The 9,847-nt window shown below is 35.3% G+C and overlaps 1 protein-coding gene across 2 annotated transcripts in view; it reads left to right on the forward strand.

Moving 5' to 3' along the window:
• Nucleotides 1–9,847, forward strand: part of MED13 (mediator complex subunit 13) — a 103,623-nt gene that overhangs the window by 33,848 nt on the left and 59,928 nt on the right. For both annotated transcript variants that reach the window (XM_081806020.1, XM_081806019.1), the window contains exons 4-8: nucleotides 93–238; nucleotides 1,029–1,226; nucleotides 2,672–2,866; nucleotides 3,431–3,593; nucleotides 3,775–3,885. In XM_081806020.1, coding sequence (XP_081662146.1) covers nucleotides 93–238; nucleotides 1,029–1,226; nucleotides 2,672–2,866; nucleotides 3,431–3,593; nucleotides 3,775–3,885 — 813 coding nt within the window. The remainder of the gene's footprint in view (nucleotides 1–92; nucleotides 239–1,028; nucleotides 1,227–2,671; nucleotides 2,867–3,430; nucleotides 3,594–3,774; nucleotides 3,886–9,847) is intronic.

Consider the following 9,847-nt stretch of genomic DNA (forward strand, 5'->3'; position numbering starts at 1 on the left):
TTTGTAGTATAGCTTCTTAATAAAGAAAAGCAAGTTAACTTATATTTTGGCTATTAATCATCACTAAAATACAACTTTTTCTTCTTTATTAGTGAACACTTGTCCTGCTCTTTCACCTTTTTCTTGCATGGAGACAGCAATGTTTGTACCAGTGTGGAAATTAACCAACATCAACCTGTATACCTTCTTAGTGAAGAGCATATCACCCTTGCTCAACAGTCTAATAGCCCATTTCAAGGTAGATTATTTACTGGCTTAGATATTTGATCTCGTATTGTTTCAAGAAAACTCTTAATTGCAATTGGTAATTTTAAATTTTGGTACTAATGAGATTTCCCATGATCGTTAGCCTAGTGATGATTCTGATGTAGTTTATTTTCTTCTTCCAGAGTTTTAAGTCAATGAAATAAGTTTTTTAATACAAATATTTTTTAAAAAAATTCTTGTACATGAACGATAGCATGTTTTAAAGTGTTCTTTTAAATAACATTTAGCAGATATATAGGTTTATGTTTTCAAGGTCATCTTTTGTGTCCAGTCACATAAGCCATTTTTAACGTTGGAACACGGGGAGTTTGATATTTATACAAGATTGTTGATTTGTTTTTAAGGACTGACAGGGTGTTCTTGTTTTAATTCTAACCCTAGTATTTACTTTTTAAAAATTACATGGCAGTACATAATAAAAGTACTTAGATTTATACACACACACACACACACACACAGTTTTTCCTCAAATTGCTTTTTCTTACTGGAAATCAAGAGAAGTTGAAGGATATACATATAACCCCACTCATGTTGAAATTCTAACCATGTGAGATTTTTTGGGTGGACAAAATTTTAAGATTTTATAATAAATATTGTGCTTTATCTTAACAATAATGAAGTATAATAAATTTTTCTCTGAAATGACTGTTAAGAGTTTCCTTTTCTTTTTTAGATTGCATTACTTGTCAGACTATTCAGTGTGATCTTATCTGGTGTACCAGTCTTTAGTTACTTACTCGATGTCTCTTTTGGGTCTCTAGTAATCTTAAGCCCATTTGGACTAAATGGCACTCTCACAGGACAAGCATTCAAGATGTCTGATTCAGCTACCAAAAAATTGATTGGTGAATGGAAGCAATTCTATCCTATCTCATCTTGCTTAAAGGAGATGTCTGAAGAAAAACAAGAAGATATGGATTGGGAAGATGATTCTTTAGCTGCAGTAGAAGTTCTTGTTGGTATGGATTCTGAGTATTAATTTTAAGGGAAAAATATGTGACTGTGTATTAGATTTTGCTGAATAATAATTCCAATACTTTAGTGGCTTTCAACAGTAAGCATTTATTTCTTTGTTTTCTCCTCACATTACATAAGGGCTACAGGTTGGTTGTGGTTTGGCTCCTTGTATCTTGTCATTCTACAACCTACATTCCATGATTACCCACTCTCTGGGACATGCTTTTCTTATAAGAACAGAGGAATAATAAGGACTGAGTGTAACTATGTAAGTGTATTTAAAGCTTCTGCTAGGATATGATGTATGTTACATCTGCTCACACTCCATTAGACAGAACTAGTCACTTTGCCATGCCAAAGTCATTGGGGCAAGGAAATATATACCACCTAGAGGTAAGCATGCTAAAGGTGGGAAGAAGATAACTGTGAATGAGTAACATTTAGAAGCTGGAAAGTTGACAACCTGTTACGTAGTATTTTAACATTTGGTGAAACTGTTGCCTCTGATAATTTTTAAAAGGTAGAAAGTGCACCTAAAGAACTCATGGCTTTGATCTGCTCTGCCCAGGTCAGCTCTTTTCATATTGGCTCTTCTCTGTGTCTTCTCATTCAGGGACCCAGATTAACAAGGTAAACTATATTTGGGACATGCTTATCTTGAGGGAAAAGCCAGGAATAAGAGGCTGCACTGATCTTGCAAGCACATTTAAAGCTTCTGTTGGGATCTGGTGTATATCATATGCAGGTCACACAGCCAAGCCTAAGAGTGGAGTGAATAGGTATACTCCATGTTAGAGAGATGGGGGAGGTGTGGGGAATGTATAATTGAGCAGATAATTAGGATTAGAATCTGCAACGGTGTTTAATAGAATCGTGTGGATGTTATATATATGAAGATTGCCTTATTCACGGGTTGTTGTTGTTTTTCTTTAATAAAAAGAATACCAGTATTGAACTTCAATAAATACCTTACTACCAGGGTAGTTGTGAAAAAACCAGAAACAAAACACAAACATATATTAGGCTTTCAGTAAAAGACATGTAAAGAAGAAAGCAGAAAATGGTCCGTAATTCTAGTGTCCAGATTACCTTTATTAAACTTTAAAAAAATTTAAAAAGTAATATACATTATAGTTTGTCAAATTTACAAATAAAGATTTAAAAGTAATACACTCTCATGATTAGAAAATCCAAAAAGAGAAAGCTGCTTGCTTCTAAGTCTCTCACTGAAGGTTACCACTAAAGGTATTAACATTTTCTCATGGTTTCTTCCAAAAACCTATGCCAAAAGGAGCATATATTTATAAAAATACATTAAATATATTTTTATTTTATTTAAACAAATGTGATAGTATGTACTTTTCCATTACAGTACTTTTGAACAAAACTAATCCCACTATAGTCATAGTGGTAATTTATTTTCTTGTCCATTATTTTTTCCTTTCAGCTGGTGTCCGAATGATCTACCCAGCATGCTTTGTTCTAGTCCCTCAGTCAGACATTCCTACTCCTAGCTCTGTGGGATCCTCTCACTGTTCAGCTTCTTGCTTGGGTGTCCACCAAGTGCCTGCTTCCACAAGAGATCCTGCTATGTCTTCAGTTACTCTTACACCACCTACGTCTCCTGAAGAAGTCCAAACAGGTATTGTATTAATCTTTTTCATTAGCACTAGTTATAAATCTGTTGTTCTGAATATATCAGCACTTAATTATTTTGAAGTAATTTCAGACTTACTGAAGAGTTTCCATGTATACAAAGAACTCTCTCATCCAGATTTCAAAACAGTTAGCATTTGTTCCATCACCCTCTCTAGATGTATACATTCATTATCATTGGCCTTTTTCTGAACCATTTGAGAACAAGCTGCAGACACAATGCCGCATTACGCCCAAGTACTGAGTGTATTTCCCAAATTTAAGAACATTCTCCTATATAACTACCATTTAATCCTCAGAGTCAGGAAGTCAGCTTTGATATAACACTACCATCAAGTTTACATCCTGTTTGGATTTTTTGCTTTCTGTATTTTAAGTAAAGTAACGTTTTTTGTCTCAAAATATATGGAGGCATACCAGGTAGATGTGGAGTACATTGTATAACAAATTAAGCAAAAAAAAAAAAAAAAAAACAAACCCAAACCCAAATAATGTTACTTTAAATGTCCTTTTATTCTCCTATAGCCTATTCTTTTTTGTTTGTTTTCAGTTGATCCTCAGTCTGCCCAGAAGTGGGTCAAATTTTCTTCAGTATCTGATGGCTTCAACTCTGATAGTACTAGCCATCACGGTGGGAAAATACCCAGAAAATTAGCAAATCATGTGGTGGATAGAGTTTGGCAAGAATGCAATATGAACAGAGCACAGAACAAGTACGTGTTTTCATTTTCAAGTTTAAAATATTGCATGTTGGTAGTTACTTGTATATAGATATTTAAAGTATAAAAAGTCATTTGTATGACTTTAAAAATCTGATTTTTTAACTTTAATGCTTTATTCATGGTTATAGAAAACCTTATGAATTCTAAAGAATTTTATAATTTCAAATCTTAGGAGGAAATATTCAGCTTCATCAGGTGGTCTGTCTGAAGAAGAGATACCTGATAAAGTAGCGTCCTGGGATTTTGTTGAAGCCACACAAAGAACAAATTGCAGCTGTTTGAGGTAGTTTGTTTTTTTTTTTTTCCGCAGTTGATTGATGTCTATATATGTGTGTGTGATAGCTTCTTATGCTATTGAATACTTGGGTCTCACTTTGAGCTAGCTTACCTAAGCACAATGTGTGAGGATTTTTTTCAAAAGAAAATTTGAGGGGAAAAAAAAATTTAGTGACTTGGAGCTGATTATAGAAGTACATACAAATGTATGCCATAGTCTTTACACAGTTACCAGAGCTGAACTGTTGAAGGCTTGGTTTTACAGCTAAATAAAAGAGAATTTTATACTGGATTATAGTATATATAGTATCTATAAGGTAAAAGGCACACAAGCCTCTTGAGAAAAGAGTTCATAGATGGCACTGTGCCTGAGAAATTTCTCCCATAGGTTCTTATAAAAAAGGTGATACATGATACGCTAGATGAAAATTTCTGTAATCCTTTTTATAGTAAATATGGTATTAGGTTTTATGCAGCAGTTTCTTATCCTTTTGGACAAAACTATAGGGAAATGTTAAATAAGATTCAGAAAGTACAATTCTACAAGGGATTGAAGCTGCACTGTAAAAATAAAAACTTTCTAATAGACAGTATTGGTTAAAGATTGGTAGAACAATGGATGAACTTGGAATGCTTTCGGCAGTTTTATTTCTATATTGGAGACTTTGAGATTTGGTTGTCAGAGGCATTCAGATTATATTGCCTAGAGTTTATTATTTTATTCTAAAATGAAAGGTAGATCATATACTTTTGCAATCTTGTAAACAAATAATGGCACTGACATCCCTTACCAGAACTTGTGAGCTAATAGTTGGTTACTCTTTTGTCACAGATGTGAGCCAAAGGAATGGAGTGCCTGTATGTTAGGGCCAAGGTTTTTCTTACGTTAGCTTTGTTTGATTGAATACAGTGACAGAGGAGCACCTGGGTGCCTCAGTCGGTTAAGCGGCTGTCTTTGGCTCAGGTCATGATCCCGGGGTCTAAGATCGAGCCCCACATTGGGCCCCTTGCTCTGCAGGGGGGTTCTGTTTCTCCCTCTGCCTCTACCCCTGCCTGTGCCTGTGCTCTCTCTCAAATAAATAAAATCTTAAAAAAAAAAAAAAAAGAATATAGTGACAGACTCTGAAGTGTTCTGGTTTGTTTTTGCATAGGTTAAATGTACTTACATAGATTCTTTGCATTAGAGACCATATAATTTTTTAAAATCTGACAACTGTGTTAAAAACTTGTCTGTTGCTGATACATTGGAATAAAAATATAGATAGATTAGCTCTTGTTTAATAGTTTAAAATAGTTAAACACCATAGCCACTTGGACAGGGGGGACCCAAACCTAATCTTCAAATTTAGAGCTCTATGTTATTTGTCTGAGACCAGACAGCAGCAACTATGATCCGTTGGCCAAATTTGGTTCACTGCCTCCTTTCATATGACCTGTGAGCTGAAAATGACTTTTACATTTTTAAATAGTTGGAAAAAATCAAAGAAGAATATTTTGTGACATGTGGAGAAACTTAAATGAAATTCAAATTTTAATGTCCGTAAAGATTTATTGGAACAGAGTCACATCTGTTCATTTACATGTCAACTATGGCTGCTTTCACAGAGTTGAGTAGTTGTGACACAGACTGTAAGGCCTCTGGAGCCTAAAATATTTACCATCTGGTCCTTTATAGAAAAAGTTTACCAGTTCGTAGTCTAAGGTAAGTAGAATGCTTAAATGAAACTAGGCTTTTCTTTCCATATATTGACATTTTTATTAAGCAGTTCTTTTTTAGTTCCCTACCTAGACTTTTGCTTTATTCTTTTTGAAAAAGATGCGAGTTTTAAGTATATTTGTTTAAAATGGTTTTATTTATTTTTAAGATTTTATTTATTAGAGAGAGAGCATGAGCAGGGGATACGGTAGGGGGAGAGGGAGAAGAAGGCTCCTCACTGCGCAGGGAGCCTGATTTGGGATTTGATGTGGGAGTTGATTCCAGGACTTTGGGATCATGACCTGAGCTGAAGGCAAACACTTAACTGACTGAGCCACTCAGGCGCCCCTAAAATGGTTTTAGAGGAAGACCCTCAAAATGCATATTGGTAAACATAAGTTTAAGTTTAAATTCTTGGTTCCTAAGCTGAACTTTTATTTTTCAAAACTTATTGTGTCTCATATCTCCAGAAATTCCTCCCAGGTATAGAGATCTGCTATAATGAAATTTTGTATAATCTATACATGTGACTTATTTTGGTATATTTGCTGTTCTAGGAAATAATACAGTGTTTCTGATCATGTACTTTTTTTTTTCATTATTGCATTTTGTACTTCTAATTCTTCCTCCACTTCCTTCAAACCGGGTTCTCTTATTTACTTCTTAAAGAAGGCTTAAAATAGATGTTGAGCCACCATGAGTATCATCTGCTGCCATAGAATATAGGAAGTAGGGCACACATTTGATAACTTGACTGTGCTAGTCAGCCAGTTTGCTGTCAGATCTATCCCTGCCTTTTCCCTACTCTGTTCTGTATTGCAGGGGATTATATTTCCTAGGCTCCTTTGCTTTCTCCATGTGTTTGTTGTTTCCCCCACCCACCCCCAGCTTTATTGAGATATAATTGATAAATAACATTGTGTGAGTTTAAAGTATACAGCATGATGATTTGACTAGACCCACTTGCTTTTTGAATTTGGTTATGGTAGGTGCTAAGAGAAGATTGGTTGATGAAATGAGGAAAGAAGCCAGCTTATTTCTCCACCCCTTTTTTGAGCAGCAGTTCTTTAATGACCCCTTCTTCTGTGGTCCAGCTTACCACTGAACAGATCCCACTGTGGTTCTGACACCATCCTAAGCTTCTTTGATGTGGTGATACTATTTCATCTTACTGCCCTTTTAGTTCAAGAAGTCCTGGAAGCTCTCTGCTATTGGTAGTCTATGAGTTGCCTCACTTTCCTCTGTTTTTTTGTAACTCATTCTCGATAGTAGATTTAGAGGATTGGCCCCTGACTGATATATGTTGATTTCTCTTAGAAATCAATTTGAAGGGGCGCCTGGGTGGCTCAGTCGTTAAGCATCTGCCATCGGCTCAGGTCATGATCTCAGGGTCCTGGGATCGAGCCCCGCATTGGGCTCCCTGCTCAGTGGGAGCCTGCTTCTCCCTCTCCCACTCCCCCTGCTTGCATTCCCTCTCTCACTGTGTCTCTGTCAAATAAATAAATAAAATCTTTAAAAAAAAAAAATCAATTTGAAAAAGAGGGCATAGTTACATAAGCAATTTGCATGAGTATGTAATGTATGATTTGAATATTTAAATTAAACAAATGGAGCTGAAGTTACCCTTGACCACTCTCAGTCTCTTTCCAAATGCTACTACCTTTCCCTAGAATTGACTACTTGCCAATTAGGTATTATCTTTCCATAGTTTTTCTGTAATTTTGTGTATGTGTTTTTCCTCTCAACACAAAAATATAGTATGGATGTATTTGACAGCTTATTTTTTTCATTTAATGTGCCTTAGATCTTTCCGTTCTAGTTACTTGTAGATCTGCCATATTATTTTTAAAAACTTCTTGGTATTCCACTGAATGAAAGTACCATAGTGTATGTAATCACTCTGGGTTTGATGGACAAATAGGTTGTTTCCAAAAGTTTTTGTTTGTGTTTACTTTTAAAACAAAATAATACTTCTAGGACTATCAATTATTTATTAGATTTTTTTGAACACTTACTCTGTGATAGGAGATGTCCTAGGCTCAGATACACTAGTGAATAAGGCTCCTGCTATTATGAAGCCTGTACACTAATGGGGTAGATAATTATTTAAAAAAAAAAAAAAAGAATTTTTAATCTTTTTAGATTTTAAGAGTGATGAGTGCTGGGGCACCTGGGTGGCTCAATCGTTAGACGTCTGCCTTCAGCTCAGGTCATGATCTCAGAGTCCTGGGATTGAGCCCCGCATCTGGGTTCCCTGCTCCACGGGAAGCCTGCTTCTCCCTCTCCCACTCCCCCTGCTTGTGTTCCCTCCCTCACTGTGTCTGTCTCTGTCAAATAAATAAATAAAATCTTAAAAAAAAAAAGTGATGAGTGCTAAGAAGGAAAAAAATTAGGTGTGTGTTGTGATACAGAGTTGTGGGAGAGGGGGCTATTTAAATACTTGTGAATTCAAAAAGATCCTACCAATTTTACTCCCACTTTTTATATATAGAAGTGCTGGTTTTTCTTGTGCTTTCACTGATCTGAGAACGGTCCTCAAAATTATTTTCTTTCTACTAGAGTAAGTGAAAAGCATAAAATTGTTTTAATTGGCTTTTTTCAATTATTAATGACGTTAAATATTGCATGTTTATTGAAATTAAGCTTTAGTGTGATAGAGTGTTCTTAAGAAAATTAGCACTTAGCAAGCTATATAAATAGAAAGTGATAAAATAAATTTCAAATGTTAACATTAAAATATTAGGAACTTTAATCAGTAGGAAGACATATCTAAAGGGATCATTCTGTTGGATTTTGCTTTAAGAACACAACTTCTTTTTTAGGACAATTTCCCAAATTAGTTGAATTCTTTTATGAAATTCAGTTGTTTTCTCTAAAGGAGACTAGCTTTTTTTTTTTTTAAGATTTATTTATTTTTAGAGAGGGAGAGTGAGAATCCTGAGCAGACTCCCTGAGATCATGACCTGAGCCGAAACCAAAAGTTGGGTGCTCAACCGACTGAGCCACCCATGTGCCCCTAAAGGAGACTAGCTTTAAAGAAAGTGTCCATACTGTGTATTGTGTAACACTGATGAATCACAGACCTGTACCCTGAAACAAATAATATATGTTAATAATAATTAAAACAAGGCAAGTGTCCATAAAGAAGAAAGGGGCTATGATGTAATGTTACCAAATTTTTAGAGAGCCACTGCTATTAGTGTATGTTCCAAATTAATAGTTTCTTGGCCTTATAGAAGGGTAAATGAACCTATGGCTGTGTACTTTTCACATTCCTTATATACTTGGAATATAACCTAATAGTTCCCCTCAGATTATTGGAGATATTCTCTCTCCTTAGTGCCTTGCATAACTTGATTAATCTTAACTTTTGGTCTCATCACTCACTTATACTCTTAAAAATTATTGAGAATCCCAGAGTGCTTTTATTTATGTGGGTTACATCTATTTATATCTATTTTAGTGAAATTTTATATTTTTAATTTGTTTTTTAAAGATTTTATTTATTTGACAGAGAAAGAATAAGTAAGGGGGAGCGGCAGGGAGAGGGAGAAGCAGGTTACCCACTGAGCAGGGAGCCTGATGCGGGACACCATCCCAGGAACCTGGGATCATGATCTGAGCTGAAGGCAGACGCTTAACTGACTGAGCTACCCAGGTGTCCGATATGTTAGTGAAATTTTAAAGTTCTATTTAATTAAAAAATAACAAAGAACCCAGTACATATTAACATGAATAAAATACTTTTATAGAAATCAAGTATATTTTTCAAAGCAAACAAAACCTAGAAGAGTGGCATTATTGTACAGTTTTGCAGATCTCTTCAATGTTTAGCTTAATAGAAGGTATCTGGATTCTCATCTGCTTCTGCAATCAATCTTTTGTGCATATTGTCTTAGTTGAAGTATGTGAAGAAAATCCAGCCTCACATAGCTATGCAGGAAAAGGGAAAGAGTTTATTTTAATAGCTTTTTCAGGTAATAGTAGATGTGCTTTGATACTACACCAAAATTTGACAAGTGGTAGTTTGTTTTCTTAAAGATTTTATTTTATTTTATTTTTTTTTATTCTTACGTTAATCCCCATACATTACATCATTAGTTCTAGATGAAGTGTTCCATGATTCATTGTTTGTGCATAACACCCAGTGCTCCATGCAGAACGTGCCCTCCTCAATACCCACCACCAGGCCAACCCATCCTCCCACCCCCCTCCCCTCTAGAACCCTCAGTTTGTTTTTCAGAGTCCATCGTCTCACATGGCTCGTCCACCC

Source organism: Leptonychotes weddellii, chromosome 15, assembly GCF_054177405.1.
Source record: "Leptonychotes weddellii isolate Sample4059 chromosome 15, ASM5417740v2, whole genome shotgun sequence".
NCBI lineage: Eukaryota > Metazoa > Chordata > Mammalia > Carnivora > Phocidae > Leptonychotes > Leptonychotes weddellii.